This window comes from Artemia franciscana, chromosome 8, assembly GCF_032884065.1.
Source record: "Artemia franciscana chromosome 8, ASM3288406v1, whole genome shotgun sequence".
Lineage (NCBI taxonomy): Eukaryota > Metazoa > Arthropoda > Branchiopoda > Anostraca > Artemiidae > Artemia > Artemia franciscana.
This window is the reverse complement of record NC_088870.1, coordinates 52754053-52772037: the sequence shown is the minus strand read 5'-3', so window position 1 is coordinate 52772037 and position 17985 is coordinate 52754053. Positions and strand designations below refer to the sequence as shown.

Sequence of the window (17985 nt, the reverse complement as noted above, 5' to 3'; positions counted from 1 at the left end):
TATATGTAAGCCACAGCTTAGATATGTAAGCCACAATGTAAGCCACAGCTTAGATACCAATACAGTTATGAAAACTCCTATCTTGCCCATGAGAAGCTTTTGGTTCAGAGCTCTGAACTTAGCGCCTCCTCCAAGTCCGCGCTCCGACGCGTAGATCGTACTAAAACGCCATAGGCGGGAACACCATAGCTCTGAACTATCAAACAGTTCGTGGTAAAGGAACTGTAGTAAGGAGCGACTCGGCTCAATAGTAACCGAAACTCTAAAAAATGGAATTTTAATATCAATAGTTACATCAAAAGAATCGCATTTTAATGCTGATTTTAAATATACAAGTTTCATTAAGATTGGTCACACCCATCAAAAGTTACGAGCCTGAGAAAATTTGCATCATTTTAGAAAATAGGGGAAAACACCCCCTAAAAGTCATATGATCTTAACGAAAATCACACCATCAGATTCAGTGTATCAGAGAACCCTTTTGTATAAGTTTCAAGCCCCTATTTGCAAAAATGTGGAATTTCGCATCGTTTGCCAGAAGGCAAATCACGGATGCGTGTTTATTTGTTTTTTTGTTTGTTTTTTTTTTCCCAGGGGTGATCGTATCGAATCAGTGGTCCTAGAATGTCGCGAAAGGGCTCATTCTAACGGGAATTAAAAGTTCTAGTGCCCTTTTTAAGTACAAACTTTGACCTGTTTTTACATATAGTAATGGTTACTGGGAAGTGTACAGACGTTTTCAGGGGGATTTTTTTGGTTTGGGGGGAGAGCGATGGAAGCTGACACTACTTTTGAAATGAGAATATAGTTATAGCCTATAGTTAGATAACTTCGAAGACCACACTGCCTTTCCATGACGAAAGTAAAACAGTTCAAAATAGGGATGATACCTTTTTATTGACAGTGAATAGATATAAAATTATTTAACTGGATATTTCGAACACATAAACAGTGTTCATCATCAACCCCATACCTATAGCCTATAGTCTATATATGGGATTCATCAGCCGAATCCCATACCTATAGCCTATATAGCCTTCAATCCATAATCTATATACAGCGTATACAACCTATAGCCTATATCTATAGTTATAGGCTATAGTTACAACCTAAAACCTATAGTCTGAAACAGTCTGAAAAATCTCAGTGGTGGGATCATTCCCAATAGTTAATATCAAGCCTCAATATAGCTTAGAATTACCGCTTAGTACAACACTAGGGAATTGGGTCGTAGGCAACGTGACTTTAAACGAGCAGAAATTATACCTTGAGGGGACACTCCTTAAAACCCCGATTCGGTAGCTCCTGGGTATGTTCCCTGCTAAGGAATACCAAAACCAAAACGTGGAGCTCCTCTCTAGGGAATTACGCTATATTGTGGCCCTACACTATCTATGAGTCTAACCAGAAAAATAATACAAGAAAGGTGTTCAATAATTGCTACAAACTACTTAAGGCCCATCCACAGTGAGACTTTACTAATACTGAAATATAGCTTGGATTAATTTGAGACAATCAGATTTGTCATAGAATTTTCTTATTGGCCGAAGAGTTTTACGAAAAACTCAAATTGCCTCAAGCTAGAGTTAGATGATTCCTGGTATTAATAAAGTTCAAATGGTCTACCGTCTTCAAAATTAGCTTCAAACACTTAACGAAAAAAAAACTACTTGAAAACCTGACCAAAGCGGTGTGATCATAAGGGAAAGGGCAACCTATAAGAGAAAAAAGTATCCACGCTATGCAAGCATGATCCCTAAAATCGTGATTGGAGGGATAGCAATGAAAGAAGTGAAAGTTTTGTTGGATTCTAACTTGATAAGATATATGAAAAAGTGTAACTCACCCTTTTGCAGACAGATTTGATGACTTTTTGTGACATAAACTAAGCTAGACTTAGCCGTGGCTGACTCAGTTGTGCAATTTATGAATAGTCTATCATCCAATAATAAAAAAAATTATAAAAGAAAAAGATGACACTTGAAAGCTAATTTGAAAAAAAAATTTCAGTGCTCTTTAACTCTTCTCGCCTATTTTACGTCATTTCACCAATTTAGTGCTATTTTTGTAATTTTTACCATATTATATTTATTATATTTTCTTATTATATATATATTATATTTTCTTTCTTTTTGATCCTGGGTGAAACGGATAAATATTTTTCTTCGGTTCTATATTCCTGGTTTCCTCTCTTATATTTCAAATATTTCCAAAAAGGGCTTTGATTCAAAGTATGATTTGATTAAATCAAACCTCATTTAGTCCTTGTAACACACAGAATGCCTACGAGGGGGATTTGGGGGAAATTAGTGAGGAGGAAAGGGGGATATTTATCTGATAAATTATTTTGCGTCCTACAACGTTCAACATAGTACAATAATTTTTTAATTGGTAAAAATGTTTTTTTTCTTCTTCTTTTGTTTATAAGTAATATATATGATGAAGATATATTTGATTTCATGCATAAAGATGAAAATTATGCCAAAAAGCATGTTTGTAGTTCACGAAAGTTTTCTAGAAAGAGTAATCTTGCTAAAATGAAAGAATTAGATAAGTTAAGATATTTCAATAAAATATTAATTTCCAAAAGCCCCAGATGGACTAATTTCGCAATTTAGAGTCAAAATAAAAAAGATCCAACAGTAAAAGAAAAAACAGCAAAAGCAAAATGAAGAACTGGGAAATAAATTAAAAAGAAGGTAAAACTATTCGAGGTAAAAAACATAATAATTAATTTAGTGCCTGTCAGTTTACTAACTTTTTGAAAAACCGTCTACTATGTTAGATATTCGTTGAATGTCAGTTTCAAAACTAATGAAAGTTACTGCCCTATATCTATAATACAGTAGAGGTAATATAAAGTAGCGAAAAGTCATATGCTCTCCATTTAAGATTTTTGACACACGTCTAAAACCACACAAGTTTCATGGCCCCACCTTAGTGCACGCGCAATGACAATTTTTTTCCAATGGAGAACCAAGTAGCAACTGAAACTATGGCTCTGACGTATATACTTCTGCTGATGTATTGCTCTGATGGCCCGTCAAATTGCCTAAGTACGCGCTATGAAATGTGTGTCATGTTTAGACAAACATTTTGCTTCTGGTATATACTTCTACTATGATCTTCGAAGACTATTTTACCCTGTAAGACTAACTAGTGACTTGTCTACTTCCCATCAAAAATAACGATTTAGCGTTTCCTATTTTTGGGAATGTTTTTATTTTTTTGTACCTTGTTATTCACTTTGCTTTTTTTTGTAATTTTAGATATTGTCTGATTTTATTCTATGCCACTTTTTTATATTGATTGCAAAGGGTGTGACCGCTAAAGGGCTGAAACAAAAAAGTATATCAAGAAATATAGTTCTAATATTGTTTCTCGGATAAATTCTCATAAAACAGGAGCATAGTTTGTATTTCAAAAACTGAAAAAAATTACTTAATGGTGACTTCAGACAAATTAAAAAAAAAATGTATTTAAAAAACTACCTTCACTTCGTTTTATTTTGTTTGCCTTCCATAGGTTCTGCTCTCTTAGAATGGATAAGAGATTAAAGATTAATGCACAATGTTGTCTCAAGGACCTTGTGGATCTTATTCACCCAGAAAACAACTCTTACTCTTTGAAGGACGTTTCATCTTTGTTTCACAAAATATCCTTTCCTCTTGTCAAAGTTTTCACCTAAATAAGGAACTTAATATATATATATATATATATATATATATATTTGATAATTTTAAACATATTTATTATCTTCATTTTCAGTTAAATTATCAAGTGGGAATCAAGTCACATTTTTGGATACACCAGGACATGCGGCGTTCAGTTCAATGCGTGAACGTGGTGCGAACGTGACTGACATTGTCGTTTTAGTTGTTGCAGCAGACGACGGAGTCATGGATCAAACAAAGGAGTCAATAAAGTACGCAAGACAAGCAAATGGCAAGTCTAAAAGGGTTAAGTTGTTGAGCGGTTAAGCTCAACGGTGTGGTTTCATTGTTGATACCCTTTAAAATGAATATTATAGGGATATAAAAGACATCTTGCGTTGCTGGTATTTTTAATAGACCATATCAAAACTTCTTAGCAACTGAATGCAATTTTTAAGCATTTGGTCCATACCATTGTTATTTCGTTTTTTTTTATTCATAAATTGTAAACATTGTAGGGTGTTTGTATGATTGGTGTTTCACAGGGTTCGTTTTTATAATTGAATACTGAAATACTTGTATAGGTATCTGGGGCCAGTTCATCCTTCAAAAACTGAAATGTATTACACACAAAAAGCTAGTTTTCAGTAATTGATGCAAACTAGTACGAAAAAGCTCATAAAAATCTCAAAAAAAAGAGCATTGTGGTGAGGATGGGGTGTTGATTTAATGGGTTTTTCATGGGGTTGCTCTTTTTTGTTGAATACTAACATACCCATATGGGAGGTCATTACAAGCTTCACAAAACCATAGCGTATTACAAACGAACCGGGTTTTAAGCGATTTGTAAAAACTAGTGTTTTTTTTTAAAAAAAGGTCATTACAAGTTGTAATAGTGAACATTGAAAGGAGGTTGGTTGGGGATTTAATTTTTTTTTCGTAGCGTTGATGTTTTTAATTGAATGCTAACATACTAGTACAATACTAACATACAGTAGGGGTTGGCGATCCGAGAAGCCGAAGCTACGCATACTTTTTGAACTCTAGAATGAGTAGTAACCTTTGCCTGTAATATTACCTATGTCCACTATTAATATTATATATCCACTGCAAATATTATGCCGCTTAAACAAGCAATAACTTGTAAATGTTGCACCTAGGATTGTTGCAGAGACAACAGTTGGAAACGGTGCAATTGGGATTGTAATGACCATCTTGAAAAATTGTTCAATTGAAATTCACGGCTGTTTCTTCATTCCAGGCTCAAATACATTATAGAAGCAAGAAGACCATTTGTTCCAATGTGGAAAATACGGAGAAGGCATTCACTAATCGCTCAAATAGGCTCTAGAACATATCTTCCCAAAAATTGCTGTCCAGGATAACCCTGGTACCTCCTACAAGCGTAGAAGTCGAACGAGGCCTTATTAAAAGAACGAAACAATATGTTTGCCCATGTTTTAGTGACAAAGACGAATGGATCTACATGATTTAGACATTTCAGAAGGCCTGTGTAATAGAAATGCCCAGTTGTTACTGAGTTATATGACAACATAATTAAGAACTTCCTACAGGCCTTCTAAGGGGTCCCTATTAAGGACTCCCTACAATCCTTGCAGGACATTTTATGATAATTCACTATAGACGTCCGAACTCAATGTATGCTACGCATCAACAATGATGAACATACTAGATCTTGATAATATCAGAGCTAAAGATGGATATCAATCTGTATGATTATAGTGACATGGCGTGGGACCTTCTTCTGGTCCTCTTTCCTCCTAAACTTCACTAGGATTGAGATGCTATATTTTATTCGTTGAACGATTGATTAGTTATTATGTACAGAATGAATAGTCATAGGAAATTGTAGGGAGGCTCATTCCCCTGTAGTCTCAAATGATATCAGATCAAAATTTTGATATACTCAATTCACTAGACATATTTGCCCTCAGCCGGAACAATTTTCGCGGTTCTCAGAACAACGGCTTCAAATTTTCGTAATAGCAGATTCTTCAATGATAAATTTTAACAGAAAAAGGTGGTTTTATTGCACTTTGGCCTTGAATAGATTAGGTTGGAGGAGGAGCGTGCGTAGTTGTGTTGGCCTCAGGCGGCTTGGTGCTGTAATGAGTTATTAGTAGTAGTAGTAGTAGTAGTGTTAAAAGTAGAAGCGAGGGGAGGATTCAGATATGTATATTGGAACATATTGGAACTTACAAATTAGACCTTGACCACTTCATATCCTCTAACCTCCAGAACTGCAACCCAGAAAAGATAATTCTGACAAATAAACGACAATCTGTAACTCCAAAGTGATACTACAGCATTTAAGGATCTTGATGGAAGCTGTACTCTTGTTCGTCGTAATATCTGTTCATTTCAAGATAATTTCCGTTTCTGGCAAAATTATAACTTACAATTAGCAGAGATTAACTGTCATTCTTAAGAGTCAGGTTAGGTTGTAATGTCCATCCTAAGTGGATTGAATCATAGAACTCGATTTCTGTTCCATCACTTGTAGGCCATTCACATGTAGGTTATTTGATTGACACTGGGTATTGAAGTCCGTCAAGAGAATCGAGTCGAACTGCTGCTTTGCTACTGCATTTTGGACTGTGTACTTGAGAAGTGCATAAAATCACCAACGAACTTAAAAAGCTCCTCGAATTCTACTAGGATTGGGTTGATGACGACAAGGAATAAAACAGCAGCTAGTTTTGTTCCCTCAGAGCTCGCATCTTCGTCAAATAAAGGATAAGCTGAATGCCGTATCCCTCGTGAAAATTCTCTCACTAATAGTAGTATTTGATAGCTCCCATCTCTTCAAGATTTGTTAATGTGGTCAGGTGTTTTTTTCTAAGGTCGAATGCTTTCCCGTAGTCCGCCAAAATTAAATCTACAATACTATTCGAAGTGTCCAGCTCTTTGACGATTAAGTATTACATGTGCACTAGATATATTGCCGTGCTACCACCTGGTATGCAACCATATTGGTACGGATCTTTCGAAGGCGCAATTTGTTGTAACAGAGAGCGGTAGATAAAACCCTCAGGTACCTTTGCTAATTTGGAGGTTATCGACATGAGTCTCAGTTGATCATAGTACTTGGGTGACTTAACTTTCGGTATGACATGGACATACACAGCTTTCTATATTTTGGGAAATGATTGTTCTGTGAAACTGAGGTTTATTACTCATGTGATTGGCTAAAAATGGTGAGTACTCTTTTTGTAATTCAACGGGGAGTTCACCTGGGTATGATGCACAGTTATTATGTAGCCGTCCGATTGCATAGACAACTGCCATTTCATATACTTCTATGATTTCGTCCATACGACTGTTGTTAATGATGTCAATTATGATTCGGTAAGCAGCACAAATTTGATTAAAATAATTTTTTAAATTCAGAAGATTTGATTAAATTGCCACCTGGTTTTCTGATTCATACTTTAGTTCCTTTCTTTTTTCCACTAAGCTGTTTTGCTGCGTCGAGCCACCTTTGCGACTCTGACTTTAGGAGTGGGATTACTTTTTCCCGTACATACCTTTTTCGGGAAGCTCGGGGGGCCGAGACGACTTCATTTACCGATCTTTTTCGCATTTAATGGGCCTTCTGAGGCATGGAGTTTACATCGTTCTTTGATCATGACTTTTATATTGGTATCTAACCACGTCCTATCCGTTTCACAAATCGTTTGCTCTTTGACTGGAAAAAATTCATGGTACTTTTGCTGCAGAAGCAAACACAAAGTCTTGCCTTTTTCATCAATATTTGTTATGGAACAGACTGGATCAAAGTCGGAGTTGGCGATCCACTTGCCAAAATTTTGTATGGAGTGGCCAAATTACTGTGGGGCTTGTAAGCTATTTTGATGTTTTTTGGTTTTGACATGTGATTTCTGTTCTTTGATTTCCACCAGAGTACGTTGCGGTCTAACTTAGCCAGTAATCTTAGGGAGACTGGTGGGTCGTATAACGTCTAATGATTTGTTAGTCTAATCTCTAGCGTGTTTCCACTTTCATGAGTGGGAACATCGACCACTTGTTTCAGATTTAATACACAAGAAATCCACTTTTTATCGGTTAAGTTAAAACCCCCAGTTATGACGATAGCTGGATTACTGAATTGTTTTCGAAAATTCGCAACTTGATGCTGCAGGAGCGTCTCTAATTGATGTATATTACGGGCACTTTTAGGATAATATACTGCTGCTAAAATGATGCAAGTGGAAGTTCTTTGTAACCCTCTCGGCTTGCACCACAGAAAGATTGTTTCGTGACACGAATTTAAGGGGCTACTTAGTTGTCTGCATGACAAATCTTCTAGGCAGTAGATGTCTACTTCGCCTCCGCGTCGTGTATCTTGTCTGTCACGCCTAGTAATGAAGAAGTTTAGATATCCTTTAATAGCGCCTGTTTCCTCAGTGATTATTGCTAGTGGTGTCGAGTTGATGCGCAAGACAAGCTCTAACCCATACACTTTGTTCGCCATTGATCTGGAGCTGTATTGTATCATACTTGGGAAATACATTTGGCAGTTCGATTGCCATGTTTTTGTACAGGAGGGAGGTTATCCGGGTTGTTCAAAGCTTCTTCGTAGTAAGAAGGCCTCAATATTGATATAGGTTTAGAGCGATGTACAGTAACTATGGGTGTCACATATTGTTCATTCCTCCGCTTTTTCTTTCGGCTGTCATCGTGAACTAAAGAGATTACTTGTATACATTTGTCACTGTTTTAAAGTACACATCACTCTCTGTGTTATCGGACTCTTCTACCTGCGTGTTTCTCGCGTCATCTTCTCTTCATCTTTGAAGAGGTGATATAGGTGGCGTTTGGCCTAAGAGGAACAGTGATAACATCTTCATAAGGTTTGTACAGCTGATGTGTGATTACAATCCACTTAAAACTCGGAGGAAACTTTCAAGCCATGTGTGGAAAGATAAAATTATATTTAATAATCTAACAAAACACTACCAAAATATCAGTCCCCTGCCCCCCCCCCTCCCCGCAAGGCTTTTCTACTGAGAATGCACAGAGAACGAATAAGACAAAAGTAACGTAAGACAAAAAAGGAGATAAAGGTAAGAAGAATAAAGACGCAAAAGAGAGGCATTATAAAGAGGCAAGAGACTTAAGAGGATAAATTAAAATATACATACTGAAAAGGGAAATACCAGTAAGCAGCCAACGGATTACTTGCCAAAAACCAAGCAGGAGCAAAGGGTGTTGTCTAATGAATGAAAAAACACAATTCGAACTTGGACCAGAGACATTAACCACATGTCGGATAGTTGTTCGGGTGCTGCCAGTCAGTACGTGGCATAATTTAGTTTTAATTCATGAAGTGTCAAATCAGCAATTTCAATTGAATTAAAGAATTTTGGCAATTCAGTTCCTCTTTCCTGTTAATCCTTCATAGAATGATACATTTTCAAGGATTTGTATTCTCCTGAGATTCGTTGTGATTGTGACTGTTGCTTCTCTTGTAGCTGTAGATTTTGTTGTCTCTCATTTTCACTTGTGATTCGTTGTGATGCTTGTTTTCGCATGTTTTCTAACTGCAGATCTTGTTGTTCTTCAATTTCGTTCGCTATTACCTCAGATGTTTTTTATGATTTTTGCTTTAGCTGTTCGGATTCATTCATTATCTTGTATAATTTTGCATGACATCGTAGATATTAAAAACTCCTTTTACAGCTTTCCCCTTGTAATTATATTTTTCATAGTTATGTTGTCATACCGGGCATTTCCATTGCATACGCCTTCTGAAATGTCTAATTATGCATTAGCACAACTGTCGTGTTTTCCTTGAGTTCCAAGTCATAGGTTGGCAAATCAGCAATTTCTATTGAATTAATAAAGTCTGGCGTGAATTTAATTCCTCTTTCCTATATATACTTCATAGACGCTAAACTAAAACGTCCCTTCACTCCATTTTAATTTTGTTTCTCATCTAACTCCAGATTTTATTGTGCAACCTTTTCGTTTGCAATTCATTGGAATTCTAGCTGTCGCTTGTTCCATGCCTTTTGCTTTAGCTCTTTGGAGTCATTCGTCATCTTATGTAATTTTACACGCGTCATAGATACCAAAACGATACTGTTTATATTATTTAAACAGTTAAATGTCAGATATAACATTAGCCATACCTGTTACACTGCAAGCTAGTTTCACCGTAATGTATGTGAACATCTTTCACTGTGAATGCTTCAGATTCTGATTCCATGTCATCTGTTGGAATTAAATAATTTTTATTTACTTTTGCAATTCATTGGAATTCTAGCTGTCGCTTGTTCCATGCCTTTTGCTTTAGCTCTTTGGAGTCATTTTTCATCTTATGTAATTTTACACGCGTCATAGATACCAAAACGATACTGTTTATATTATTTAAACAGTTAAATGTCAGATATAACCTTAGCCATACCTGTTACACTGCAAGCTAGTTTCACCGTAATGTATGTGAACATCTTTCACTGTGAATGCTTCAGATTCTGATTCCATGTCATCTGTTGGAATTAAATAATTTTTATTTACTTTATACTCTACTCATAACTTACTTTTTACTCTCTCTGTAATTTTTTCTCTGTAAATATATATAAATGTGACGTCATTTACAAGATAAATTTTTTCCGAAATGTAGACTTTAAACGAGTTTTCTCAAATTCGTGACCCATCAAGATCGTTTTCCAGGCCTGAAAGTCTGAGATTGCTAATTTAAAATAAAGTATATATATATATATATATATATATATATATATATATATATATATATATATATATATATATATATATATATATATATATATATATATATATATATATATATATATATATATATATGTATATATAAAGCGACTAGCAGCTTTTGCACAGACAAAAACAACTAAAGTAATAAATTACCAAATACAATAAATTGCGAAATACATAGATAATCAGTCAAAGAAAGAAGAAAGAGAAAAATAAATAATAGACATAACATTAACTACTCACCACACCGCAGCAGACACCCTACCCGACGATATACAAAAAAAGAACCACTTATTAATAAAACTGCTTGTTTCAAGGATAAGACTTCTTGCTTTGCCTAATTGCCAAACTTAACCCAAAATTGTGTGTGAGTGTAACTTGAAGCGACCATACTAGCATCGCCATAAATACGTTTTATTTCCCACATTCAGATAGAATTCAGAAATTTTTTTAATTCAGTAATTTTGTTTCATAATACTAATTAAGGGTTGTTGTTACCAAGGCCGTTTCAAGGGTTGGTGGCACCCTGGGTAAAATTGATTACAGCTTCCTCCTGAGTCAAACATAGCTTTCCCCCTCCACTTTGAATGACTCTGGTTGATGCTGTCCTTTTTATACTTATTTACCAATAAGAGTTTCCTCATATCCATTGTTACTTTCATTAGCGAAATTAATTTCTAGCAACATTATTATTTGTTAATTATTATTTATTATTATTATATATTGTTAATTATTATCTATTATTTGTTAATTATTATTATAATTATTATTACAGTATCATTATTTGTTAATTATTATTATTATTTATTGTTAATTATTATCTATTATTTGTTAATTATTATTATAATTATTATTACAGCATTATTATTTATTTTATTAATTCATTAACGAAGATGCGAAATAATAAATCTTAATTTTAGTAGCCTTCAACAGAAATGATGGCAAAAATAAATGATGGCAAAAATTTTATAGACCAAAAGATATTTATTATAGCTTATTGTAGTTTAGAATTGTTTTTATCATTATTGTTAATATTAATTTGTTACTATTAAAATAATTTTTTTGTTTTTTCTCAACATGTGTTTATTACCTAGGGCCCAATTTTGCTGCCATCTGCAAAACTCAAGGCAACAATACTATTATTTATCAATTTTTTATTTATCACTTACTTTTTTTATATATGATTTATAAATAAGTTTTATTTTCCAGTACCCATTGTCGTCGCCATCAATAAAATTGATCGTCCTGGTGCTGACGTGGTAAGTTTAATTCTTATTTGATGTTAAAAGTTAATCATCTAGTTTGCAGCTCTGTTAAGGTTGTAAAAAGGTCTGTATAAAAAGGTTTGCAGTGTGGTAAATTATTTCTTAAACAACAATGCCTTTCGTTTTTTAATTGAAATGAAAATATAGAAAAAGGGAACAATTTTTAAAAGTCAGTGGGATTTGACAGAAAACAGCTAATACTTTTAGGACATTTATTTTGAAACCTTATGTGAAAGATTTTTAAATAAAATGAGCAGAAAACTCGTAAACAGAACAGTTCGTGGTAAAGAACTGTAAGTAAGGAGCGATGTGGCTCAATAGTAACCGAAACTCTAAAAACGAGTTTGATTATGTAGATATATCAAAAGAATCGCTTAGTGGTACGCACCAAAAGCTACGAGCCTGCGAAAATTTGTCTGATTTTCGAAAAAGGGGGAAACACCCCATAAAAGTTAAGGAATCTTATTGAAAATCAAACCATCAGATTTAACGTATCCGAGAACCCTGATGTGAAGTTTCAAGCTTCCATCTGCAAAAATGTAGAATTTTTTATTTTTTGCCAGAAGAAAGATCATGGATGAGTGTTTATTTATTTTTTTTTTCTTTATTTTTTTTTCCAGGGGTGATCGTATCGAAACAATAGTCCTAGAATATCGAGAAAGGGATATTCGAACGCAAACTAAAAGTTTCTGTGTCCTTTTTAAGTGACCAAAAAGATTGGAGTGAAACTGCCCCCCTCCCACCCAATTTTTTTCTAAAATCATTCGATCAAAATTCTGAGATATCTATTTTGTTCAGAATAGTTGATAAGCCCAGAAACTATGTCTTTGAGGATAAGAGAGTTCCCCACAGCCCCTAGGGAAAGGTTGGGAAGTCTGGAAATTTGCCCATTGTTTACGTATAATATTTCTTATTGATAAGTATACAGATGTTTTCCGGGGGGGGAGGGGGCGAAGAATTTTCTGCTGGAGGGGTTTTCTACGGGGATAATTAAAGCCTTTTTCAAATAGAAGTGGGGTAAGAAAAAAAAATTCAGCCGGAATCGTCCGCGGAAAATTTTCAGGGATAATTTTCAGCTAGAATGGAATTGCTTGGGGGGAATTTTCCTGGTGGGAGGTATTTTATGCGGAAAATTTTTTTTTACCTGGAGGGATTTTCCGTCAGAGAAGTTGAATTTTCCATAGAGGGGGAACCAGATTTCTCTACGTTATATGAAGGAACACCCTCCCCCATACACATAATAAATAATTGTGGATTTATGCGGTGAGATTTTCGTGTTGGGAGGGTAGGTTCTGGAGGTAAACTTTCCAAAAGAAATTTTACACGGGAGAAACTTTACTAAAATTAATATGCAAATTTCGTTTTCATTATTCATGCACGGTGAACCCAATTCGAACACGCATTAGTTGAAAAACTTTCAGAAATTAAATAAAAAACAAGTTTTTCTTACTGAAAGTATGGAGCGACATTAACACTTGAAACGAACAGAAATTGATCCGTATATGAAAGGGGCTGTCCCCTCCTCAACTCCCCGCTCTTTGCACTTCAGTTTTTTTTTACTTTAAAGAGTAGAGTTGTGACAAATAGGCAATCTTTAGTGTAAAAAGTGGGGCGTTGAGGAGGGGACAGCCCCTTTCATATACGAATTAATTTCTGTTCGTTTTAAGTTTTACGTCACTCCTTACATTCAGTAAAAAAAAAAAATATTTTATTTAATAATGCAGTAGGATATAGCAGCCAGTAACATAATATGGTATAGAAGTCATCCTGTCTTATGTTTTCGCTTGATGCATCACGTTTGGACTTTTTATAAAATAGCACATAGCACAAGTAGCCCAAAGCACAAGTAAAATAGAACAATAAAATACACAGGAAACAATAGTTTCCTATGAGCAGAGGACGATAGTCTCGACCATCACAAAACTCTTGTTTTAAGCAAGGTGACCTAATAATGAAAATGTATGATTGGAGGAGTGGCTTTAGTTTTGGTAGTTTTACATTGTATAGGGCCATAATTAAGGTCCCCTTAATTTAGATTTTCATTTTAAGATCCCAAAATCGCAGCCTTTTTCGATCAAGATGGGGAATTCGTAATTATATCTCAATATCGAAATGTTCTACGCCAGAATCTGAACTGGATTTTTTTTTTCTAGATTATAACGCTCATTTTGATTTTTTTTTTTTTTTTAATCGATCTATTTAAAGTTTAGAGATAATATAAATCTTTTGAATATTTTCAATTTGGTTTGTAGTAAGGGCTAATAGTATAGACTGTAGTTGGGGTTTGTAGAGTGTGCTGCTCTAGATGTTTAGATTCATGCAATTTCATTTAACAGATTGGCCAAATCGATGGATTTGGCTCATTGACGGCTAAATTGGCTCATTGAGAGTTTGGCCAAACGAATTTCCTCCGTTGAGCGTTGATGTGTTACAGTGTTAGTCCGTATCTACATGTTAGTGTACCTAATTTAGATATCAACCATATTAGTTTTGTATCTCCTTCTTGCTCATTTGGTCGATTTTCGGGAAATTTTGGAAATTTTTGGAATAGTCCGATTTTTGGGAAATTTGGGAAATTTTCGGGATAGTCTTTATCTACATGTTAGTGTACCTAATTTAGATATCTGCCACATTAGTTTTGTATCTCCTTCTTGCCCATTTGGTCAATTTATGGGAAATTTTTTGACAAAGCCCTGTGAATTTTTTTTGTAGAATCGCTGATTTTTAGGCCCAGTACTGTGGTAATACTAAGGCATTTAGGTTTTATGCATATCAGATATATTTCATTCAATTTACATGGTAGCTGGAGTATTTTTGAAACCCTGAAACTATGCGGAAACAATTCTTAAGTAACAAAAAAGAAAGTCAACAAAGCTTTTTTTGTAATTTTCAAGTAAGTGAATTTCAAAACTTAAGTTTGAAAAGTGTTGTTGTAATTTAGTGAAATCGGAAAAAAATTGACAGCTACTTAGGGTATACCGTCTATAAGGAAAGACCTTGCACTTTTTGTAATTAACCTTATTAATTTTTTTTCAAGGATTTTTTCGAAGAGAAGTTATGAGAAAAAACGAGCAGAAATGTTCCCAAAACCGTTCAAACCTAAAACAAACAGAAATTAAAATGAAAAATCGATTCGAACCTGAAAGCAAAAGAAATTACCATAAAGGCGAGGGGGGCTACCACCCCCTAAACTTTCTGAAGGCCATAACATCATTTGCGCTTTACTGAAAACGATATATGTTTCGAGCAGTGTGTTTTTTATTTTCGATAATGTCAGCAACAAGATCACACAAAAGGAAAATATCTCACGGCTAATCAAGGCTTGAAAATAAGAGTGGATGCTACTTCTCCTCCTTCTCAAACCCTCTTTCTCAACCTTCCTTTTTTGAGAAGGTCTAAGGTTTGAGTAGGTAGTTTTCACCAAAAGCTTGTATGTAATTTGTGTTTTAGTGAAAACGACATGTACTTAGAAGAGTGTGGTTTTTATTTCACTGCATGTAAATAAAAATTAAAAAAAGTATAAATAAAATCACCTGGTGAGATCACTAATGAAGTAGAACCACTAATGTTTAATGTATGATGGTACGAATTCTTGGAAGTCTCATCAAATTTTGATTTGTCAATTTTATAATTATTAAAAGAGAATTTAAAAATAGTGTTTTCAGTAAAGCTCAAATGACATTGTGACCTTAAAAGTTTTAGCGGGTCATAGTCCTACTCTTGTTTGTGGTAATTTTTTGCGTTTGTGGGAATAGACTTTTATCCAACAAGGACTCATAATGCCAAGGCTTTTAAAAATATTGGAGACCAAAGGTTAGACCCTTTCCTCTGTGACCATCCTGGAAGTAAAGATTTTAAGTCCCCTCCCCCAACTTCAAACAATCCCTAAAAGTTTCAACTTGATCTCCAAAGTTACTCCTAGAATATTGCAGATACGCTGCTTTGATCGCCTGAAAGAACACAATGTCTTTTAATTGCCCTGGCTAACTAAAAGTGACCTGGTTATAGGTCCCCTATAGGACTATACTGCGAAAACGTTTAGTTGGATCATAGAAAAGACATTTTAGGCCTTTCAAAGGGAGCTGCTAGCGTAGGACATTCAGATAGGTTGGAGATAGCAATTTTAGCCACCCCATTCCCTAACACACAATTTAAAGTACAGTTGTCCCCTACCCACTACAATAAGTTTGAACCACGTCGCCCAAGCTGTTTCCAAGGTATTACAAATAGGCTATTTGATACGAAATACACACAGTGTCTCTAGATTTACCTCTTTACCCCCTCCCAATTCGAAATTCGAAGTCCCACTTGTCTCCCCTCTCAACTGCCCATTATAGTTTCAACTTGATATCCTAAACTGCTACAGTATTTCGATAACCTGGCGACACATAGTGTCTCCCAATACATTTCGCTTCGTAGCCATGAATAGATGCAAAGTCTTATAGCAGCTTATAGTGTGAAAATGTTTAGGCTGACGAAAGACAATATATTGAACCCCCTCCATTCAACACAAGTTGTGTTGTTGGTCTGATTCTTCTCCCTCCTTCCTTCTCCTAAACTACCTGTAAGTTTCAAATCTATCCCCCGAGCCATTCCTGAGATGTTGTAGAGAGAGAGAGAGAGAGAGAAGTTTATTAATATTAAATAGAAGACAATACAAAATACAATTCAAAATCGAATTACAATACACATAATTCCCCTCGAAAGGCTCCATGGCCAGGGATACAAGGGGGATAAGAAAAAAAATATTATACGAGCAATAAATTCAATATAGGCAATCACATATAGCAGTTTACAGGCAACATATTTATGGGGGATACAATATAAGCAACAACTAAAAGGAGAAAAAAAGAAAGAAAAAAAAAAAAAAAAAAAAAAAAAAAAAACATACAGAACATACCTGAGGCCTGGGAGCAAAGTGCAGAGAGGAAAATCTCACACCACTAACAAAACACAGAAGCCATCAACTCCTCAGAAAAGAGAAAAAAAATTAATCTATTTGATTCTTTATTAAATGATCCTTAAGAATCCTTTTAAAAGTCCAAAACGAGTGGCATTTCTGCACTGAAGAAGGTAGTGAATTCCAGACCTGTTCACAAGCAATGTGGGGATTGAAACCTGATCGAACAGTAGGGGTAGGCGGAACGTGGATATTATTTGAAGAACGAAGGCTATATGGAGCTGAATCAGAAATAAACATAGAAGTTTTCCGAAGAGATTTTGGAAGATTGCCGTGAAGTTGATCAAAGACAAAAGAAGCACAAGAATAATGTAAATAGACCGTAGACTTAAGAGCTGTTTTGGTGAAGAACGGTTGTTGTCCATAACCAGACGCCGTGCTTTATTATACATGACGGAAAGTGACCGCAGCGTAGACGGAAAAGTAGACATCCATACAATGGGGCAATAAGAAACATATGACTGGACAAGACAGAAAAAAAGAAGTTTCAGAATAGATCCAGGAAATGTATATCTAAGTTTTCGAATGATACCCAAACTCCGTGAGACCTTAACCCTAATCATGGCTATATGGTTTCTGAATGAAAGGTTCTCATCAAGCAGGATACCAAGAAACCGGACCACCCGATTCTCTGGTCTACACAAGGAGCCTTGTGACACCTGACGGTGTGTAAGCTGAGGGAAAGCTACACCAATTCGAGAAAAAATAAGAAAATGGGATTTACCAACATTCAAGACCAAGTAATGGACATTAAACCATGACATAACTCTCTCAAATAATGCCACAAGGTTAGACTTGATATCACATTCCGTCTTCCCAAGGGTCCCAAGAGTGGTATCATCAGTAAAAGCAACAAGAAAATCTTCATTAGAAGAAGTATTGGAACACGACTGAGTATTAGGCTGACACAGCTTGCAACATGCCAGAGGCCTGGTGTTTTTTACAGCTGAAATCAGATCATTAACATAAATCAAAAATAAAATGGGATCAACAACAAATCCCTGCGGGACGCCATAACATACTTCAGAAGGGCTCCGGAAAAGCGGATCAATTGAAATAAGCCTACCAGAAAGGTATGAATAAAACCAAGAATAAGCGTTAGATCTTATACCAACATGTGATAGTTTCCAAAGAAGAATCCGATGAGTCATGGAATCAAAAGCTTTACGAACATCCAAAAATAAAGCTGCCGGGATATGACCAGAATCTATTGCCAAATGAATGAAATTCGAAAAAGCTGCGCAAGCATGCTCCGTAGAGTGACTCGCTCGGAATCCAAACTGGAAATCATGCAAAAAATCCTTTGCATCCAGAAAACTAAGAAGCCTGGATAGCATAGCCTTCTCAAAAATTT

At 35.2% G+C, this 17985-nt stretch overlaps 1 protein-coding gene across 3 annotated transcripts in view; it reads left to right on the top strand.

Annotated features, from left to right (window-relative positions):
- LOC136030560 (translation initiation factor IF-2, mitochondrial-like) overlaps positions 1-17985 on the top strand; it is a 146195-nt gene that overhangs the window by 70707 nt on the left and 57503 nt on the right. For all 3 annotated transcript variants that reach the window (XM_065709618.1, XM_065709619.1, XM_065709620.1), the window contains 2 exons: positions 3769-3945; positions 11616-11665. In XM_065709618.1, the coding sequence (XP_065565690.1) occupies positions 3769-3945; positions 11616-11665 (227 nt within the window). The remainder of the gene's footprint in view (positions 1-3768; positions 3946-11615; positions 11666-17985) is intronic.